The 22,460-nt window shown below is 43.5% G+C and overlaps 1 protein-coding gene across 7 annotated transcripts in view; it reads right to left on the minus strand.

Moving 5' to 3' along the window:
* LOC135090569 (adhesion G protein-coupled receptor L2-like) overlaps positions 1-22,460 on the minus strand; it is a 166,508-nt gene that overhangs the window by 9,304 nt on the left and 134,744 nt on the right. For 6 of the 7 annotated variants that reach the window (XM_063987431.1, XM_063987433.1, XM_063987429.1 and 3 more), the window contains exons 8-12: positions 18,938-19,163; positions 18,074-18,239; positions 17,498-17,712; positions 1,732-1,835; positions 1,174-1,218 (exon numbers count right to left, since the gene is read on the minus strand). In XM_063987431.1, the coding sequence (XP_063843501.1) occupies positions 1,174-1,218; positions 1,732-1,835; positions 17,498-17,712; positions 18,074-18,239; positions 18,938-19,163 (756 nt within the window). The remainder of the gene's footprint in view (positions 1-1,173; positions 1,219-1,731; positions 1,836-17,497; positions 17,713-18,073; positions 18,240-18,937; positions 19,164-22,460) is intronic. The other variant, XM_063987430.1, reaches the window with a different exon arrangement.

The following is a 22,460-nucleotide window of genomic DNA, read 5'->3' on the forward strand; positions in this document are numbered from 1 at the left end:
AGCCTTCTGAAGTTAGACAGAAATGGTTTTTCCTCTTCAGACTTGAGATATATTAGTAAAAAAGATAACTATTGAATGTTGCTTGTCAATTTTATGCTCCCCTTCTGCTTCTTCCACTACCAGCACCATATGCTCTGCGGTGGTGGCAAGCGCCCCACACCATGCTACCCACACACCCACACCACTCCTGGCTGCAGGTATGTGGTGAGTCACTCTGATCTGTGAGTCGTGGAAGCTCAAGAAACCCAAGCCAAGCAACAATGAGGATTCCAGACTGAAGGTGGGACTCAAAGTAATCTATTCAGTGTTTTTTTATTTGAGATTTACAAGGGCACTTTTATATTTGTAATTCATTGTTTTTAAGGATGTTATTTTGCCTTTTTTTTAATACTATGGGTGTTCTTTGTTAATATTTAGAAGACTGTAATAAACTGTTCATATGAATTGTGAAGAGAGAACAGAGATTAATTTTGTCTTATAGGATAGTTGAAAAAAATATGAAAGATGTGGATGATTACAGTAAAATCCCTCTTATCCGGCATCAACGGGACCGCCGACATGCCGGATACTTCAATAGAAGTGAAATTATGTCCACAATCACCACCCTACACTCACGCATCTTACCATAACAAAGATCAGCTGATCTGATCAGCTGCTTAAGTGTAAGCACAACACACTTCCTCTTTTCTACAACTTTAGGCATGATGAAGGCGTTAGGCGATAAACAGTGCACACGCGGGACTGTCACTGAGTAAACACAGTGCAGTGGGCCGCGGATGGCGCGAAGCAGTGCGCTCTGGTGGCAAGGGGACAAAGTATGCCTCGCGCGGAAATTTTAATCGATTTTATGAGTACGCATTGATTTTTTATTGATTTTAAGGCTCGGGGAAAAATGTGCCGGATACTCGAATGCCGGATGAGAGGGATTTTACTGTATATGAAAAATTGGTAAGCAGTAGTAGAATTGATAAGATAGAGTAGAAAAGATAAGTGAAAGTTATTGACAATCATATAAAGAAAAAAGTTAAGTAAAAGATGGACTGATAAATATACAGCAATTTTGAGGTAATAAAATAAATCCACAAGATATTAAAGCCACAAAGCCAGTCTGGTGATCCTCAAAACTCTGCGGCATCAAACGTCACACTCCAAACTTCATCTCAATACTCTTACACGTGACTCTTGATTCTGGCGAAGAGGGCATTCTCCTGTCTTCCTCTGTACACCCCACCACCACCACCACCACCACCACCACCACCACCATCACCACAGCAGCAGCACCACCAGCAGTTGCAGTGGCAGTGGTGGTTAAGACGATATCACAACAAGATGAGGGAGACGCAGGAAGACAAACCAAAGAAAAAAGAAAGAAAAAAAAGGAAAAAAAAAGTTAGTTTATAGCTACACATTCCTTACCACCTGATAACTTGCAGGACAGGGGGAAAAAAGTCTAATATATAAGTCTACCTGGGTAAGTTAAGTTAGACTGGAATATTACTACAGGTTAGTTAGTGTGGTGGTGTTAAAGGTGTTAGGTAAATCAGCTATACCAAAATATTAACCAAAAATAACACCAAAGGAAGTGTAAATATCTGAGACAATAAAATGTGTAAGGGATAATAATAATAAAAAAAAAAAGGACATAAACCGAACGGGATTATAAATAAGGGTAATGGTGAGGTTGATTAAATCTCTCTCTCTCTCTCTCTCTCTCTCTCTCCCTGTTCTTACCTGACGGAGGCCAGCTTGGTGTGTTCCTTGTTCTTGAGGGAGCTGGAGAGGTTGGCGTGGCGGCACATGATGAACAAGGACATGCTCAGAAACACGGAGTTGGCCTGCCGGAAGAGGAAAAGAATTAATGACCGCAACATAATAAGAAAAAGAAAAAGAAAAGAATAGAAAAAAAATCTATTCATTTCTGGATAAAAACCTGGTGCTTTTTTTTTCCTTCGTGGTCTACATAATGAGGGGACCAGTAGTGAAATTAACGACCTGAATGAATCTACAGTAAAGTTAACCTAACCCTCAATTCAACGTATATGTTACTTCAATGTTATCCAAAAGACGCGTTGACCTACCACAAGAAAACAAGCCAACATAAACTTAAGGAAACTGATGAGTAAGAATAGCAAGAGGAGACGAGAGGAATGCAAAGGGTAAACATGAAACAAAGGAAGGAAAACAAGGAAAACGTGTAGGACAAGGATGCGAAGGGGAAGATAAGGGATAACTATGAAGAATTTCGGGAACCAGAAGAGTAAACAACGTAACTCACACAGAAAACTGATAAGAGCGTGAGAGAACATGGAAGACGAAGGAGGAACTGGGAGAATGAGTAACTGAGAATAAGAAGAGGGTGGGAAGTACAGATTAAGAGAATATGGTAAAAATTAAGAGGTTATACAAAGATTTTTCGTTGAGTTGAAGAAAGAAAGAGAGGTAGAGAAAAGTTAGAGGTAAAGGAAAGACTGAAAGAACGAATAAATGAGCATAAGATACAGACTATGACGAATTAAAAGAAAAAATATGCAAAGAATTTTAAAGTTGGAGAGAAAGGAACGTAGAGAAAAATTAAAGGCAAAAAAAAAAGGTGATAACGAGTAACGGAAAAAGAGAAGGATGCGAAGTAAAAAATGAAGAAATTATAGATAAAACGAGAGGCCGTACAGAGATTCCCGTAACAAGGCGGTGAGAGAATGGGAGGTTCAGGGAGAGAGAGAGAGAAAGAGAGAAAACTTAAAGGAGAGGAGGGAAAGTTTAGGAGCACAAGTTGAGAGGGAGGCGAAGAGAGGCATTGAGGAAAGGAGAGAGGAATATATAACTCAGAAGCAGAACTTTGGCGGGGAGGTGTCAGCAAGTTAGTGAGGCGGGGGGAAACACGCGATGAAGTCTGTGGGTTAACTTAAACTTGCTACCTTGTTGCTTCCCTAATTTGGTTCCCCGCCTTGTCAAGATCACCACCACCACCACCACCAGCTCCACCAGCACCACCACCTCCCCTCGTGACAGCATCTCGATAAGAAAAACAGAATCACCACATTATGTATTTCCGTTTAGGGAGGAACAATTGCTGACAGGTAAAAACCACGCACACACAAAGAGATACAAAAATAGAGGGAATAAGCGAGATAGACTCAGCCAAAGGTAGCATTTCATCGCCAGAACACTTAAATATCACCTACACTTTTTCCTTATACACAAGCGCATAATCACACTCACCAACTCACCAAAATTTCTATCCAAACTCGAACGCACTAAATGCCCTCCCGCCTGCCTGCCTCCTGCCTCGTCTCCCCGTAACTGATAATTACCAAGGGACAATACTTCACGCTGCTTTAACTCCCTTGGGCGGCGTAAAAAAAGAACATGATTTACACCCCAGCCGTAAATCAAGAGTGAGTTATGCAGAAGCCATCAACAGCTCACATAAAACACAGACGCCGCGTATCTTGTTCACAGTCCCGTGTCACACCTTCGCGTTTAAGTTTATATAATTTCTATGCCCACAAATTTCCAGAAAGCCTTGGCGTCTCGGCCTGGCTAGTAAATTCAAGGGGTGCCGGAGTTCTAGGTAGAATTATGTCTGGGATTTATGTATTGCAGGATTGGGAGGATAATTGTGGACACTCCGATGGCGAGGATGCGATGGACATGACGAGGATGGATGAGGAGGAGGAGGAGGAGGAAAATATGCTGACTATTGCTTAATGAACGATGTGTATTCAATATGCTTACGAAACACACACACACACACACACACACACACACACACACACACACACGATTGTAAAACCTGTAAAAACACCTCACGTGCGTGCATACATACGTTCGTTTACCTGAGTGCATTTCCCAGAAGGCACGCTACGAACAGCACAGTCCTTCTATTAAACAAACATTGGGCGATCCCTTAAGGGCACGCAGCTCGAGCCCGCTACAATTAAGGCGGGGGACGGAGCCAGCCTAGCCCCTAACAAGCCCACTCGTCACCTCGCTGGCCAGATCACCTGTTCGATAACCGCCAGAACCAACATGTTAAAAGGCCGCATCATCCAGTCACCTTTGCCTTACCTCCACTCATTCCCTCTCAGATAATTCCAAGAGTGGTGCTTCCTTCGTCCCTATCTCTCTCTCCTTTGCTCTTACTCCCCCTTCACCAGCCTCCCTCCCGGCTATCCATCCTCTCTTTCTCTCTCTCTCTCTCTCCCCGTCTTTCTCTTCTTTTCTCCTTCTCTCACTTGTTTTGCACGTTCATTTACCTTTCCTTTCTGGGATCAGCTGCGGCGCACACACGAAAAAATAACACGAACCAGCGGGGAATTTTAAGATGTCTCACGTCACCCAAAGCGGAGTAAAATGTAGCTGCAGGAACCAAGAGGAGGCGAGAGGGGAGGAGGGACGGCAGGAAGAGTAAAGAGGGAGAGAAAAGAGGTCCTACGCATGCAAAGTCATCCTGAAGGAGTCCGTGTGGCCCCGCTGTGACCTGGGAGTTCCCTAAAGACCCCACGAGTCCAAGGAAAGACGTGAAAGAAGGGAAAGATCCTGGTGTCTTTTTCCTCAGACGAGCGGATGGTCTTTACTACCTCCACCTGACATTCCCGGGCCCGTTTTCTGTGGAAGGGTGTACTCTCTCTCTCTCTCTCTCTCTCTCTCTCTCTCTCTCTCTCTCTCTCTCTCTCTCTCTCTCTCTCTCTCATCATTTCCACCATATATCGTGTTTTACTTTCACTCTTCATTCCTTTTACGTAATTCTCTCTCTCTCTCTCTCTCTCTCTCTCTCTCTCTCTCTCTCTCTCTCTCTCTCTCTCTCTCTCTTTGTGTTCAGGTGCAAATTGATTCGACAATCCGAGACGTGAACAGATTCAAGATATATAACATTTTCCTCTCGAATTACCCAAGACGCTTCGTTTCTCCAAGCGTCCTCACGGCACGAGGCGAGCGAGGGCTAATGAGCGCAGGAAAACAAAGAAAAGGAAAAGTGAGAAAAGTAGGTACAGAAACGATATCCTACACTTGGCACACTAAATTTTTCTCTTTCTCTCTTACGGAAGATCAGGATAAGAGAGAGGAACAGAGAGAGTGAAGGGAGAGGGATAAAAATGAAGACGATGAGCAGGGTAGGAAAAGCGAGCAGGAGAGAAATTCGCCTCTAATTGAACAAACAGCTGATCAGGAGACCAAATACTCATTTACATACACAAGGAAATCCCACCATCCCCCCCACCCCTATTCCCTCCCCCCTACCCCTCTCCTCCGTCATCCATGTCCCCAAACCAATCTCCTTCCCCCCTCTCCTCCTCCTCCTCACTCATTGCGACCAGGGAATGTTAATCTGAAAGAAGAATGGGTTTGATTTACATTACAATAATTTCAATCGACATTTCCACTTTCTAAGATCTGAGAGAGAGAGAGAGAGAGAGAGAGAGAGAGAGAGAGAGAGAGAGAGAGAGAGAGAGAGAGAGAGAGAGAGAGAGAGAGAGAGAGGTTATGAGGGTAGGAAAGGGAGAAGAAAAGAGAATGAAGAATGAGGCAGGAATGATCAAAGGACACAGTGATGGAGAGAGAAAACGGGAAATGTGAAACTTGAAATGGAGGATAAAAAAAGAAAAAAAGAAAGATGAAGTAGAACAGAAATAGAAAGGAAAGGGGAAAGGGGATAAGAAACACGAAACTGGGCAAGGAAAACAAAGAAAAAAAAACAAGAGAATGGAGTAAAAAAGCAGAAAATAAAGATAGATAGATAGATAGATAAGGAGAGAGAGAGAGAGAGAGAGAGAGAGAGAGAGAGAGAGAGAGAGAGAGAGAGAGAGAGAGAGAGAGAGAGAGCTAAAATTAGACATAAGAACATTCATGAAGAGAATGAAAAGGAAGAGAAATGAGAGGAATAAGAATGAAAAATATGCAATAAGGAGGATCAAGGAGAGAGAGAGAGAGAGAGAGAGAGAGAGAGAGAGAGAGAGAGAGAGAGAGAGAGAGAGAGAGAGAGAGAGAGAGAGAGAGAGAGAGAGAGAGATCCCGTTTGGCGTCCATCAAAGGGTGTGATCTGATAAAGGTATCGAACCCTGAAGCTAATCATTAGGATTTGTTTGCAAGGATGATTGGAGGCGTCTTCCCGTCCACCAAACTGTTGTGTGTGTGTGTGTGTGTGTGTGTGTGTGTGTGTGTGTGTGTGTGTGTGTGCTACTAATGTTATTACGATTACAAAAAACAATAGGGATAGTAAGAGTAGTAGTAGTAGTAGTAGTAGTAGTAGTAGTAGTAGTAGAAGTATCAACTGCAACAACAGACATAAAACAAAAGTTAAAGAGATAAAGACGCTGTTTTGTGATAAATATAACAATTTGAAAGGCAAAAAAATCAACTACTACTCCTACTACTACTACTAGTACTACTACTACAACTACTACTACTACCACTACTACCAACAATATAAATAATTAGACACAAACGAGCTGTACATTCTCTCACCCAATAAAGTCCATTAAACAGCAGGAGACAAACACACAATTAAGGCATCAAAGAGGCATAAAACAAACCCAGCTAACTAATTACCAGATGACTAACACGACCTAATGGCCTTGTTTACTCCAGCGTTACCTGTTAATGGAGGTACTGACAATGGCCCGTGTGTATGTATGTGTGTGTGTGTGTGTGTGTGTGTGTGTGTGTGTGTGTGTGTGTGTGTGTGTGAATGTTTTTTTTTTTTAATGCCACTATAGTTTATTGGACTTAGAAAAGATACGCATGGATGAAAGAGGAAGACAAAAAATAAAGAGGATGAGGAAGAAAAGAAGAAAAATAAAGAAAATATATATACCAAACCACAAAGAAGACGAAGAAGAAGAAGAAGAAGAAAAAAAAAACAAGAAGAAGAAGAAGAAGAAGAAGATGCTACAAAACACGACGAAGAAAATCTATATATATATATAAAAAAAAAAAAAAGAAAACGAGATCCAGGAAAATTATGTCCGATCTTTTTTTCCCTCCGTCTTTGGATTTTCTTTCCTCCAAACTGGCCAAGGAGGAGGAGGAGGAGGAGGAGGAGGAGGAGGAGGAGGAGGAGGAGGAGGAGGAGGTCAAATGTCGTAAAGAGTCAAGCTTCCTCTCTTTACATGAAACTAAACTCGAAAAAAAAAAGAGAAAAAAAAACTATAAAACCATTTGTCTTTTTCCTGTACACGAACAGGAAACAATAGCGTAAAATGAGAGTAAAAAAGGAAAAAAAAGCCAAAGAGAGAAAAAGGAAAAAAAAAACGAAAAAAAGGAAAATATAGGGAGAAACAGAGTAAAGTCCAAGAAAAGATGAAAAAAAGAAAAAGTAGAGGGAATAAAGGGAAAAAAAGAAGGGAAAATAAGAGAGAGGAAAAATAGAGTAAAGTGAGAGGAACAGTGATGAGAGAGAGTTAGAGAGAGAGAGAGAGAGAGAGAGAGAGAGAGAGAGAGAGAGAGTGGAGTGAAGGGGAGGGGGGAGGAGAACATTCACAGCTACAAAAACAGAGGAAAAAAGAGAGACAAAAGGAAAAAAAAAAAAAAACCCAGGGAAAAAAACACAACCGAAAGAATAATAGATGGAAAATAAACAATAAGAAAACACACACCCAGGAGGGAAAAAGTGGAGGAAAAACTGACAAAAAAATACAAAATACTAACACAATACAAACACATAACTTAGGAAAAAAAACAGAGAGAAAGAAAGAGAGAGAGAGAGAGAGAGAGAGAGAGAGAGAGAGAGAGAGAGAGAGAGAGAGAGAGAGAGAGAGAGAGAGAGAGAGAGAGAGAGCGGGGAAAAAAGCCACACATTTTCCTACACTTACGAAAAATAAAAGCTTTATTTCGCTTTCCCTGTGTGTGTGTGTGTGTGTGTGTGTGTGTGTGTGTGTGTGTGTGTGTGTGTGTGTGTGTGTGTGTGTGTGTGTGTGTGTGTCCCTCAGGTTGTTAAACTCCACTAGAACAATAACAACAACAACTCATCCACCACCACCACCACCACCACTACCACCACCACCATCAGCAGAACAAGCAGACTCATAAAACACGTCTGTGCTTCCCCCAGTTTAACTTTTCCCCCATTAACGAGGCTCCCCAAACAATTACTTCGTCAGGAGGTGTTGGCGAGGTCGTGAGATTAAAAGTATAGGAGACAGAGTTAGGAAAATAAGTTAAATATTGATACTACGATTTCTGAATATTGGAGTGATGTGTCTGGCGTAAGGAGGAGGAGGAGGAGGAGGAGGAGGAGGAGGAGGAGGAGGAGGAGGAGGAGGAGGAGGAGGAGGAACAAACGAAGGAACAAGGTGAAAAAGCAAGGAAAAGTAAATTAACCCAGGAAATTAACGAAAAGACAAAAGCAAGATTAAATAAAGAGGGAAAGACAGAAGGAGGAAGATGAAATATGAGACGATAATGAGAAGAGGGAAGGAGACGGAAGTGATAAAAAGGGGCGAAGAAGCAAAGTGCAATAAACGTAGATAAATATTTACAAAAGAAAGGGACCGGTGCAGAGAGAGAGAGAGAGAGAGAGAGAGAGAGAGAGAGAGAGAGAGAGAGAGAGAGAGAGAGAGAGAGAGAGAGAGAGAGAGAGAGAGATAAAAAATACAGACTAGCAAAAATGGATGAATGCCACGCGAAAGAGAAAACAATAAGCGAACGAATACGGAAGAAAACAAAAAAAAAGAGGAATATGAAAGAAAAAGAGAAAATAAAAAAATACGAATATAAAACAAAGACTAAACAAAAAAACAAAACAAAAAGAGAAGGTAGAAAATTACGATAAAATGAGAGAGAGAGAGTGAGAGAGAGAGAGAGAGAGAGAGAGAGAGAGAGAGAGAGAGAGAGAGAGAGAGAGAGAGAGAGAGAGAGAGGGGTCAAGGGAGGATATTTTCACTTTTATATTGGTTTATCTTTGGTATTGTTCCTCTCCGTTCTGGTAACACTGTCTGGCGGACCACCCACCTCACCTTCTCCCCATCTCTCTCTCTCTCTCTCTCTCTCTCTCTCTCTCTCTCTCTCTCTCTCTCTCTCTCTCTCTCTCTCTCTCTCTCTAACATCCTCACATCATTTCCTGTCAAGTCCATTCTCTATCTTTCCTTCATTCCTCCTTCATCAGTTTCTCCTTCAGTTCTCCTTCTTCTTCGCCTCCGTCACCTGTCTCTCCTGCGCACTGAACTCTCGTGTCATCTTAAGCCCGTAGGGGGAGCCTCGTGGAATCAGCTGATCCAGTGAGCGTGCAGCGAGAGTCCTTTAATATGATCATACTCTCATGCACATTCATGATAATCATACATATTACCCAAACAAACTACCCCATAAATTACCCCCATTAACCACCTGATGAGTCTCCTAATAGCCCCTTGTGTTATATTAAAGTTATCAAACACAGGAGGCTGCAGAGAAGGAGGAGGAGGAGAAAGAGGCAAGAAAAACTTTTAAACAGGGTAAAACAGAGGAGGAACAACATTACCTCCCTGTCTGCCCCAAGAATCCAAGAGCCTGAATAACTTTATTACTCCCTGATTTAAGTACCGTCATTAATGTGCAAGACAATTACCTGTATTACGTATCAGTGTGGAGGAAACGCCGTCATTGTGGAAGGCGGGAACACTGAAATTATCTTCCACAAAGTACTGGAACCTCTAACGCTCCTTGAGTCTGCCTTTATGAAGACCTACCGCTTAGCATCTTAGCAACGAGGGGGGTCAAGGAAGGGGGTGAGGAGAGGTTAAGGAAAGGGTGAGGAGGAGTATGGGGAAATGGTAAAGGGGAATTGCTTCTGAAGGGGTGAGAAGGGATGAGGGGTGATATGTAGAAATGGATGATGGGAAGTGGTTCTTAAGTGGATAAGGAAGGAAGGGGTGAGGAAGAGCAAGGGGTGATAATACTTGTAATGGCTCAGGAATGGAACTGAAGAGGTGATGGGGTGAATACATGAGGAAGAAGGGAATTAAAGGAGTGATGGTATGGAAAAGGAAGGGAGATGAAGGAATGATGGGGAATGAAGAGAAAGAGAATGAAAATGGGTTTAGATAGAAGAGGAATTAAGGGATGATGGGTTGGGGAAGAAGGGAAATGGGTGAGGTGATGGGATGAGAAAGAAATAGGAGATGGGAACAATAAAGTAAACAAAAAAAAAAAGGTTTAGCAAAAATGCCTACAATCTCTCTCTCTCTCTCTCTCTCTCTCTCTCTCTCTCTCTCTCTCTCTCTCTCTCTCTCTCTCTCTCTCTCTCATTTACATTATCTCCATCCCCAACTTTAAACATTTTTCTCTCCATCCTATCCAACACCTCCCTTCTCTCCATCCCTCCATCTCTCTCCTTCCTTCCTCTATCCCCCTCTTCCTTCCCTTGTTCAAACTCTTGCAGCAAAACGTTAAAAAGGAAAACACAAACAGAGAGAGACCGAGAGCGAGAGAGAGAGAGAGAGAGAGAGAGAGAGAGAGAGAGAGAGAGAGAGAGAGAGAGAGAGAGAGAGAGAGAGAGAGGGCGGGGAGTAGAATGACAAGGAGGCGTGGACAGGGAGAGGAAAAGGGAGAGGGAAGGGAGAGAGAAGCTGTCACAAGGAAGAGAGACATGAAAGACGAAGATGGAGAGAGAGAGAGAGAGAGAGAGAGAGAGAGAGAGAGAGAGAGAGAGAGAGAGAGAGAGAGAGAGAGAGAGAGAGAGAGAGAGAGACTATGCGATGAAGGATAGAAAGACACAGTGATGGGATAGAGACGGCCGAGTTGGTTGAAGTGGAACAGGGGAACATGGGGGGTGTGATGGCAGAGGGGCGTGGCTTGGAAACCTGAGGAGAGGGCGTGGCGGAACGGTGTGCGATGGAACAGAGAGGGTTTGGTATCCCTAGGACGCGGCGCTCATCAGAATATTCATTACGTTAAAATTAATAGAGAGAGAGAAAAAAAAGTTACGAATATAAATTAGTGACGAAAAAGCAGGAAATCTGAAGCAACAAGAGTGAAGAGCGTGTTTTCTTTCTCCTTCTCTTTCTTTCCTACGCGGGGACAAAGAATGAGAGAGTGAATGAATGAATGCATAAATGAAGAACACAGGGGAGGAGTAGGTGGAGGAGTGAGAGGGAGAGGGAGCAGGATTCATTCAGCCATGAAAACTTGGAAGGAAAAATGGGTCATGAGGGAAAGTGTGATAAGGAAGAACGTGCCGTGGAAACTGAGAAGATAAGATTAATGCAGCTGAGAAAAAAATGGCGACGAAGAAGGGAAAAGGAAGAAAAGATAGTAAGATAAAAAAAAATGGTAGAAAAAGAAGAGAAGAACGATTTAAAAGAAGTGGAAGATGGGAAGGAAAAAAAGAAATAAGGGAAAAGAAAAGGAAAAGATTGTACAAAAAGAAAAAAAAAGGAGAAAAGATACGAAGAAAGAAAGGTTAAGAGAAAGAATGAAAAGTAAAAGTAAAAGAAAAAAAAGACATAAAAAGAAGGAAATATCTATTTTAAAAGATAGGAAGAAAGAAAAAAACACGAAAAAGAAAAAAAAAGAAAAAGAAGAAAAAAAAAAAAAGACCTTTCAAACTCACTTTCAGACCGCACGAAAAGACTCATTTGATCGCTCTTGTGAAGTCGAGGCTCCAGCAACAACAACAACAACAACAACAGCCAACAACAACAAGAGCACCTCATAAACCACCATCACCCACTCTTTCCCAACTAAACGGCGGTCAGCATAAACAGAAAAATCCGCCTCTATCATTCCCCTCCTCACGAAAGCTTTAGAAATCAGGTGCTACACTCTTGCCTCGTGCGTCGCTTGTATTAACCAAATATATATGCTGGGAAAAAAAAAATAATAGGTAAAGAAAAAGAAGAGAAGGATAGACGCCTTGGGTACGCCAGCACACAGTAGTAAAATAACGAAAGAAATATGTGGTCTAGTTTCATATTATCCTCCCACCCTGTCCACCCTCCTCCTCTTCTTCCTCCTCCTCCTCCTCCTCCTCCTCCTCCTCCTCCTCCTCCTCTTCCCATTACTCAAACACAGCCTCCAACTCAACCTTCACCACAGTATCTCTCTTTCCTACCACGCCTTGTCCCACCCTCCCCTGCCATTCCCTGTCTCAGCACACCTTTCCTCTCATACCCAGCCGTCCCTGCTCCCTGCCATCGACCCTGTTACTGCAAGAGCGACATTCCTATCCATCCCTGCATGATTCTGTACAAACCTGATTCTACGCAACCCCAGCCACACAGTCACACGGAAAAAATCAATGACAAGGAGGTGAGGACGAGAGAGAGAGAGAGAGAAAGAGAGAGAGGGAGAGGGAGAGAGAGAGAGAGAGGTGGTTAAGAGGTAAAATGGCTCCAGCTGAAGATTTATGCAGTGGAAGTTCAAGTCTCACTGAAGGTTAATTATCTGAAACATCTGGCGAATTGAGGAGAAATTTTGCCTCCAATTATTTCCCGGGTTTCAATGTGGCTCCGTGAAATTTGATCTTTGACTGCTCTTCTTGAAATCATTCCCCACTTCTCGCCGCGGTAATGACTGCAATTAGACCTACTTACTAATGCGGGTCTTGGGTATTACTGTTCCTCTGTGGTTCTTCATATTCTCCCTTTTACAGTGCGAGATGTTCTAGTTTTCAATGTGGCTTTCTGGGCTTAAATCATTAGCTTGCGTTTCTCGGATTGCGTCTAATTGTGATTCTATTTTTGGGTGTTTTTTTTTTGTTTGTTCTTTTTATTTTCGTTTGTGGTTTTAATTTGTTGGGGTTTTGTTGTGTGTTGTTATTGTTATTCATCTTTTGTCCCTGGTTTTTATTTTAATGTGTGAGATAGTTAACTGTTCACGAGGATTTTATAATTGTCTGTGTTTTTTTTTTTATAACTAGTTTGATTCTTCTATTTTAAGTATAAGATATTAAACTATTCATAAGGATTTCAAAATTATTCTAAACATTTTTCCTTTGTTCCTGCTTTCCCTTCTATTTTTGTAATTTGTAATCCTTAATGAGGTTCTAAGTTCTATTATGATCCATCCTGCGCAGGTTCTATATTTATAACCTTTCTCCATTTAGTTGTGGTTCACTGGTGTGCTATAACGATGACGCACGATTCAGTCTGGTTCACTGGTTCAGGAATGGGATCATGAAGCAGCGGGGGACGAGACGGGAGACGCGGGGTGATAACTATAAACAAAACATGTGGTACCGTCAACAAGAAACTCTCGCCTCATGTTCGCGCGCGGCGGTCATAAACAAAACACACACACACAGACACACACACACACACATGGGAGCCCCAAGACCCATTTTCCTTTTTTTCGCCTTTCTTTTTTTTTTTTTTTTTTTTTATCAACTAAGGTGTTATTCATCCGTTTTTTATTCACACCCTCGAGGCAGCAGCTGGGCGGAAAAGAAAACGAAAGCTGAAGGAAAACGAGAAAAAAGAGAGGACCCTTCTTGTTGTGTTATTTTTTTCGGTGCACTCGTTGGGACTCAGTGGTGGGGTCCTGGGGGGTCCTGGTCTCCTTGGTCCTGGCGCCTTGGGTTTGGGTCAACATATCAATCTTTTCACAGCTAACAGAAGGACGCCGCCACAACAGAGAGACGGCCAGTGAGCGCCCTAGGTTCCTCCTCCTCCTCCTCCTCCTCCTCGTCTTACACAAACACGCGCACTAAATCCCCACCTGTAAACCTTCTCACACTTCTGGTATTTGTGTGTGTGTGTGTGTGTGTGTGTGTGTGTGTGTGTAAATTTGGGGCAAACTTTGATTATTTTTATTCAGAGCTTCTTTTTTGAACTTGTATTTACGCATAATGTTGTCTGTGAATTATTATTATTATTGTGAGTGTGGCATTTTCTTCCTTTCTTTCTTTTTTTTTCGTTTCTTTTTCTTTTTCACACAATTCACCTTCTTTTGCTATATATAAATTTGTGCTTTCGTTCCACCCGTGTCTTCATTTTTATAACTTATCGTAACAATTTCACCTTATTTTCTCTTAACGTAACGCATATTTCGCCCACTCTAGTTGGACGGCAAGCATTAACATATTCCCTTCATTCAATTCCACGTATCACTTTCAAAAAGACACAAAATCCTGAAGGGAAGGAACACCTGCCTACAACCCTGAACACTTGATCTTCGTCAGCCACTCCACCTGATATTCTTCAGCAAAACCTTTTCGTCAGCGAGGAGAAGTGGGCGGGGAGGCTGCACTTGGAGATGGGCGTCCCTGTACCCTCTCCCATGCCCTCCCACAGTCTCCCACATCCCAGGGGCGTGCTGGTGCAGGTTCAAAGGCACATTGATACAGCGAGAAGCGAGATGAAGGGACAAAAAGGTAACTGGGACCGTAACTTCTTACTGAATTATACTTACAGCCAAGTTGCGACCCTCATCAAAACCGGAATTGAATATTAGACCGGACCTGAACCCCTGAACAGGACTAGGGCACTGGGGGAGGAGGTAGGGGGAGGAGGAGGAGGAGGAGGAGGAGGAGGAGGAGGAGGAGGAGGAGGAGGAGGAGGAGGAGGGGGGGATAGAGGTTAGAGGGAAGAGTACGTTGAAGGTGTGAGTGTCAAATTGATGATGGTAATTTTGTATCCGAGGCAATTTTCTGATGATTATTGATGTATGGAATGATTAAGAGGAGGAGGAGGAGGAGGAGGAGGAGGAGGAGGAGGAGGAGGAGGAGGAGGAGGAGAACTGTAGGAAAGAGACTTGTTTTCATTGATTGATATTACTGTATAGAGAGAGAGAGAGAGAGAGAGAGAGAGAGAGAGAGAGAGAGAGAGAGAGAGAGAGAGAGAGAGAGGAGAGAGAGAGAGAGAGAGAGAGAAGAGCAAGAAAACAGTGAGAGAATGAACCTGCCTCCGTGTGTGTGTGTGTGTGTGTGTGTGTGTATACGTCCCCCACCCAGTCTGCCTTCCCTTTCCATCTCTCTGAACAAACTCGCGTCGGTGGCAGTGACCAAGTAAGACACACAGCCTGGTATGACTCGCCTCAGCCCCTCTCACTCTTATCCATCTTTCCTATCAGTATCACTAATGCATATATTTACTCTTATATTTTTCAACGCTTCTCCTTTTTCCACCGCAAGAAAATCGAGTCTAACGCTTCCCCGGATCCTTTCTCTCTCTCTCTCTCTCTCTCTCTCTCTCTCTCTCTGTTCATCAATATTTTCTATTCCTTCATACTTTTTCCCTCTTTTTTTACTTTCTCACTTTCTTTTCATTTTCTTTCATTACTTTTATCTTTAGTCCTGTTTTTTTTTGGCATTTCTTTTCTTTTTTATGTCCTCTCTCTCTCTCTCTCTCTCTCTCTCTCTCTCTCTCTCTCTCTCTCTCTCCTCTCTCTCTCTCCTCTCTCTCTCTCTCTCTCTCTCTCTCTCTAAGCCGGTAAGTACCAGTGTCAGCAAGGCCTTTACCAAACACTGGGATGCAAAGAGGCTTAAGAGAGACACTTTTCAATTCAATATCAAGCCAATACAAAGAAAGTGTCTACCTTACTTCATAGAAAATGGGAATAAAAGAACAAATGAATCCACTCGCTGATAAAAAAAAAAAAAAAAAAAACAGACTAGACATGACGTGGCTTTCATTTCACCTCGAATTGTAAAAAAAAAAAAAAAAGATGTAGATAAGCGGTGATACTAATTCCACTTGAAATAATAGTAATTCCATTTGAAAATAGAAAAAAAAAATGCGTGGAAATAGATTTAATGTTATATGAAGTAGCAAAAATTCACTACAAACTCGAGAAAAGATGAACGAAAAATCAGTACGGAAATGAAGTAGAAGTATCTGAAATTTTCACCTTAAAAAACTGGAAAAGGAGAAGGGGGAATGCATATGTAACACCAGCACCTCGAATTCAAGCTGGTGGAAGAATACAGAAACAGGTAGACAACTGAGAACGATCACACGCAACAGAAAAGTGCAATGTAACAGAAACTTTCACTTCAAACTGAGAAAAGAGAAAAAGAGACACAAGCAAACAAACAAACAACACCTGTGATTCCAAATCAAAGCGGGGAAAGAATTAAAAAAAAAAAAAAAAAAACAGAAAAAAAGACCAATAACTATTACTCAGTATGGAAAAATAAAAAGTAACAAGAAAATTAAAAGGGAAATAAACATCCATCACCAATAATCCCCCCAAAAAAAAAAAACTGACCAAGAAGACAAAAAGACTTATAAAGACCGATAACTTTTTCCCGGTAAATTAAAGCGCCGCATCAACAGCGTCAGTTCCCAGTCAGGTTCTCGGAAGATGCGGAGATCAAGTAAGCTCCGAGCAACGACCACACACCGTAATTCTGAGCCGCGAGGTAAACAAAGGGCTGGACTGGACGCCTCCACCCGCGAGAAGGTATCTTCCACGCCTCCACCTCCGGGAGCATCAACACAGGCGCTCGAGGGTTAGAGTCGATACAGGAAGGGGAATGTAATAGAATCAATGTTACAGCTGAGAAGTTTCCAGAAAGGTGTTTCATAATAACTGGCTGGAAATTGTTTGTTTATATTTTTCATTCTTCTCCATTCTGTATTCCTTCTATCTTGGTTTTTCGCCTCTTTCTTCTTTCGTTTTTAGTTTCTTAGTCTCAGAAAGGCGACTGGTTTCAAAATAACTGCCTAGGAAATTTTTTTTTTCGTTCTTCATTTTGTCTTCCTCCTTTTCTTGTTTTTTTCGCCTCTTTCTTCTTTCGTTTTTAGTTTCTTAGTCTCAGAAAGGCGGCTGGTTTCAAAATAACTGCCTAGGAAATATTTTTTTTTCGTTCTTCATTTTGTTTTCCTCCCTTTCTTTTTTTTTCGCCTCTCTCTTCTTTCGTTTTTAGTCTCTTGGTCTCAGAAAGGCGATGGATTTCAAAATAACTGCCTGGGAATAATTTCTGTTTATACTTTTCAGTCTCTTCCATTTTGTCTTTCTCCCTTTCTTATTTTTTTTGGACTTTTTTTCTTTCGTTTTGTCTCTTAGTCTCAGAAAGGCGATGTGTTTCAAAATAACTGCCTGGGAATGGTCTGTCTACACTTTTCCTTCTCCATTTCGTCTTTCTCCCTTTTTCGTTCTCAGTCTCTTTCTTCGGTTTTAATCTATTTTTTTTGTATTCTTTTCATGGTACAGCAAAGGAGAAGCCAAACGAAGAACTTACGAAAAAAGATAAATAAAAAGAAAAGTGGCCAGGCAAATGCTATATATGGACAAAAAAGCAAATGATTTAACACTACATCTCAAAACAAATGACGATAAAGAAGCGCAAGTTCCAGGTCACTCGTTGTGATTAGAATTATTAAGCTTACTCTGTGCTTTATTATGTAACTCCCGTTTTCTCCCGCCTTACGCAACAGGAGGTGATCATAGCTAAGGGCCCTGAGGAACTCCAGGTAAACTCCACAACCAGGTAACGCGGCTCAGTACTTCACAACTTTCTTTCCTTTAACAATACCCGCTAAGAGGAGTGGGAGGCGATTCAAATCCGGAAGGGAAACAAACAAAGAATCGATACCTGGGAACAAAGAAGAAGCGGAGGACAATAAATAGCAACACTCACGATAATGACGGCGATGACGGGGCCGACGAAGGCGAAGATGAAGTAGTTGTCGGTGCGAAGCCAACAAACCTCCTTCGTGCCATAGCTGAAGGGGTCCACCACGGCGCTAACGGCCACCACTATCGCGGGGAAGCCATAAGCGGCCGCGTAGTACCACCGTGCCCTTGGTTTCTCCGCCTCAAATACCTCCACCAGCATCACGTACAGCTGGAACCCTGCAGGAGGCGCCGAAGAAGGTGTCGCATTAATATATTAACTAGTATTACATTTCCTTGAAGCATCCAACGTGAAATTAATGAATCTGGACTTTGACTCTTCACAAAAACACCTTTAATGTAACTTTGCTGTTTTGGAGGATGTCAGAAGTGTATTGAAAACGATTAGAAACACATGACAGTTCGGAAAGAGGACTTAAAACTTGAAACAGACCAGCGGTGCATGGAAACTCATAAAAAAAAACAAAAAAAACACATGACAGTTGGAAATGAGGGCTAAACAAGACAACACGACACAATAACAGCCGGAAATTAAACCAGATCAAGATAAAGTCACTGAGCCATGACATTCAACACTCACCTTCCATGAACATCCAGGCGAAGGCAGCGAGGAAGAAGAAGTGCAGGAGTCCAGCAACCACCCCGCACACCACTGGTTTGTCCGTCTGGTTGATGCCCGCAAGGAAAACCGTCTCCGCGATCAGCAGACACACACACAGGTTCTTATGGATGGTGGTGCGATCGCTCTGCAGGGAGAAGTCAGGAAGTCAGGGCGCTGCAGGGGACACGCTGGCTAACATCTATACAGGGACGTAAAGTGAGGAACGTATGGGCGTGTGTCTCTGTGGGGAAAGCCTCGTTTGATCTGCATGTAGTAGTGTTAAGAGCGAGACAGCGGGCGAGGGGAGCTGAGGGGAGTGTAATGGCGAGCCAAGGGAGGGGTAAGGAGGGAGGAGGAGAGGGATGTGAGAGTTGTGTGAGGAAGGAGAGTGAGAGGAGTGAGAGGGCCGGTAGTCAAGCGAGGGGAGAGGAAAGGGGAGGCAGGCGAGGCGTGTTTGTGTCCGACACTCCCAAACACGAAAGGATGGATGCTGGGCGGCCGGAGGAGGCTCTTGTTTGTGTTCGGAAGCGCTGGATCAGAGCCCGTCCCTCCCGCCGCCCTCCCGCCGCTGCTCCAAATCCTACAATCAACCAGGGCAGCACAGGCAGGTTCCCGAGGGAGTCGAATGCCCGTCCCTTCCTATCCAGCGTAAACCTTAAGCACTCTCACCCGAGCCTCCGTCTGACGATAAATAAACTTTGCTCTAACGCCACTGGCAACAGGGCGGCAGGGCTGGGGCTGCGTGACCCTTCCACAGTAACACTCACGGATAAATCTCCCCCTGCAAGGCACAGCAGGGAGGAGATCCGCGTCACGTCTCCCTTCACGGCGCCATTGGCTTACCTTGAGGCCCCTGAAGGCGTGAAAGACAATGGTGGCCAGCAGCAGACACACGATGGAGATGACGCAGCCCACGTAGGTGATGATGGACAGGGCGAGGTGATGCGGGTAGCTCAGGGGCGTGGCGTGGACGTCCATCAGCACGGCGAAGTTGGTGAGGTGGTCACACTCACATATCGTATGGGTGGTGTTGTAGCGCAGGACGCGACACCCTTCCTCAGACCAGGAGCTGAAACACAACACCTCAGTCAGCGCCGGAGACAACACCAGCTGCTGCTAATACTAATGGCGCGGTAGATGTGTAGACAGAAGGACTAATGCTCGTATACATAAAGAAAATGAAGGGAGGGAGGGAGACACTGATGGCGCTACGGAGATGACAACGCGGGGAAGGGAAGGGAAAGAACAGCGGCACCTGGGAAGGGAAATACGCAGGTGGTGAGAGGAGGGAGGGAGAGGGGGAGGAGGGAGAGTGACTGAGGCAAGACTGAAGGACTCGAGGAGAGCTTCAAGTAACAGGAAGAAGCCGTAACATTTTCTAACGAGTAAAAAGTTTCGATAAAGTTGGATGACAAGTTTACTGAGAGCATCACTTCAACCAGCCATCCTGACGAGACGAGGCTGACGAAGTAGGAGGAATGAGGGGCAAAACAACAAAGAAAAAAAAACATAAAACAGGAAGATAATCAAGCTGAACACAAACGAAAAGACACAGAATGGTTATAATCTCATGAAGGTTGAATACATGAAGCGTCTTGGTGCTTTAGGAAACACAGCCCATCATTAGAGACTTCCCACCGCCCGTCCAATCACTCCGGCGCGAAACGTGATAACTTGACTTCGTTTCCAGGAGTTGAAAAGACAGCTGAAGGGGATTATGGAAGGGAGAGTAGGGAAGAGAGAGAGAGAGAGAGAGAGAGAGAGGGGAGAAGGGAGGGCTTGAAGAGCATAGTAGAGGTGAAAGAGAAGGCTGTGAGAGGGGATACGAGAGTGAGGGGTGAAGATGAAAAGGGAGAGGGAGAGGGTGCGAACGGAGGGAAGTGAGGGGAGAGGGAGAAGGGAGAGGAGGGAGAAAGACTACCTCTGTGTGAAAGGAAACGAGGAATTTGATAAAAGATGGAGATGGAGGTTGATGGAGCATATGTAGAGAGAGAGAGAGAGAGAGAGAGAGAGAGAGAGAGAGAGAGAGAGAGAGAGAGAGAGAGAGAGAAGATGCATGTGTGAGCGAGGAAAGGACAGTCATGGATTGCTAAGAAGAGAATCCATTTTTCAGACCGAGAAACAAAAGGAGGAGGAGGAGGAGGAGGAGGAGGAGGAGGAGGAGGAGGAGGAGGAGGAGGAGGAGAAAGAGGAAGAAAAGAAAACACACACACACACACACACACACACACACACACACACACACACACACACACACACACACACACACACACACGAAATAATCAAATCATAACTGCTATTAGACAACACCTCTCTCTCTCTCTCTCTCTCTCTCTCTCTCTCTCTCTCTCTCTCTCTCTCTCTCTCTCTCTCTCTCTCTTGACATTTGGGTGATTAATTTCCGCCGTCACCCAGAGCATCAATTCACCCTAAAGCGCTCTAAGGGTGACAATGGCAAGGATAAGCTGGGATTACCGGTCTTCTGGCCTGGGTGGCTTAGCATTGTCTTGGCTAACGGCAACCGAGGATCTCACTCTCTCTCTCTCTCTCTCTCTCTCTCTCTCTCTCTCTCTCTCTCTCTCTCTAGGATGCGTGTGTTTCCATTCGGTTCGATATAATTTTCTCACCCACCTCTCTCTCTCTCTCTCTCTCTCTCTCTCTCTCTCTCTCTCTCTCTCTCTCTCTCTCTCTCCCATTCCATATCCTTTCTTTCTTTTTGTCCACTCATCTCTTTGTCTTCCAAACACTGTTCTTTCATTCTCTCATTCTATTTTTTCCGTTTCTTTTCACCTTCTTTTCTTTCTTTCATATTTCTTTTCATGTTTCACTCTGTCCTTCTTTCTTCCTTTCCTTTTCTCCCTTCCTCACTTCACTTCACATCTCTTCCCACTTCTTTCATTCTTTAATATCTCCCTACTTGCTCGATCTTTTTATTTTACTGTTTTCATTTCTCCCACTTCTTCTCCACACCCAAAGTTTCCTCTACCTTACTTCTCCCACTCAATAATATGTTTTTTTTATCTTTCATTTCCTTTATCTTCTTAATGGTCTTCCTTGTCTCTCCTATGCACTGATACTTCCTGTCTTTATTTTTGTAACTCATTGATGCTTCTCTTTCTTATTTTTCTAATTCATTGATGCTCTCTCTCTCTCTCTCTCTCTCTCTCTCTCTCTCTCTCTAATTCACTGATATTTCTCTTCTTTATCTTTCTAACTGATGTTTTTTAATCATCTTTCCCACTCAATAATGCTTCCCTTTCTTATCTTTCCCACTCCTCTTCTTCCACATCCCCAGTACCTCCACCCAATGTTTCCTCCACCTTATCTCCCCACTCCACCTATTCCACACGTCCACCAATACCTGCGCCACAAATTAATCCATGGCTTTTGACAGGTGACGTTAATGAAAGCTCCCTACCTGGCCATCTGTCCTAACCTGCAGGGGCGATAATGTCAATTTGTCGCGTGTAAAAACAGAGACTTTTGCACTTAATGTGATTCGTGGCTTAGCACTGTCTTGACTTTTCCATCGGGTTCGTCGGGAGCTTGTTAAATGTGCACCTCAGTTTACGGTGAGGAAGGACAGGAGGAGGAGGAGGAGGAGGAGGAGGAGGAGGAGGAGGAGGAGGAGGAGGAGGAGGAGGAGGAGGAGAGGAGGAGGAGGAAGAGGAGGAGGAGGAGGAGGAGGACAGAAAGGAATGCATTTTATGAAGGTAAGAAATTAAAGGAAGACAAGAATGAGAAAAAAAGAGGAGAGAGAGAGAGAGAGAGAGAGAGAGAGAGAGAGAGAGAGAGAGAGAGAGAGAGAGAGAGGAGAACCAGACAGAGAGAAATATACCGGTGAACACAGACACTTACCTACCTACCTACCAACACACACACACACACACACACACACAGCGGTCACTATCACCACCACCACCACCACCACCACCACCACCAGCACAACCCTGAATTATGGGCCGCAGCCATAATTCAACCTCAGGAGAACCAGTCAAGCAATGTAATCAAGCAGCCATTTAAATCCCCGGTGCGTTTCTCCAATGAAGTTATTACAGACCTTTTAGAGTCGAGGATAATTAAAGTAATTGGAGGAATGAAGATAATAGGGACAGAAGGAAGAGGATGATAAAAAAAAAAAAAGGATAGTAAGAGAACTGACACAAGCTGTTTCACCCAATTAGAAGGATAATGGAGGAGGTCACCTGGCCAGCAGCTCCTGAAAACAGTGCCTTTATTAGTGTCACCTGAGGGAGCCTTGAAATACACCTGAGTTTTGCCTCACTCGTATCCCGTTTTCTGTTCGCGGGTGTGTGTGTGTGTGTGCATTGTTTCTTTGACTTTCTCCCTCTGAGTCAAGTGGTTC

The sequence above is a fragment of the Scylla paramamosain genome, chromosome 35 (assembly GCF_035594125.1).
Source record: "Scylla paramamosain isolate STU-SP2022 chromosome 35, ASM3559412v1, whole genome shotgun sequence".
NCBI classification, from domain to species: Eukaryota; Metazoa; Arthropoda; class Malacostraca; order Decapoda; family Portunidae; genus Scylla; species Scylla paramamosain.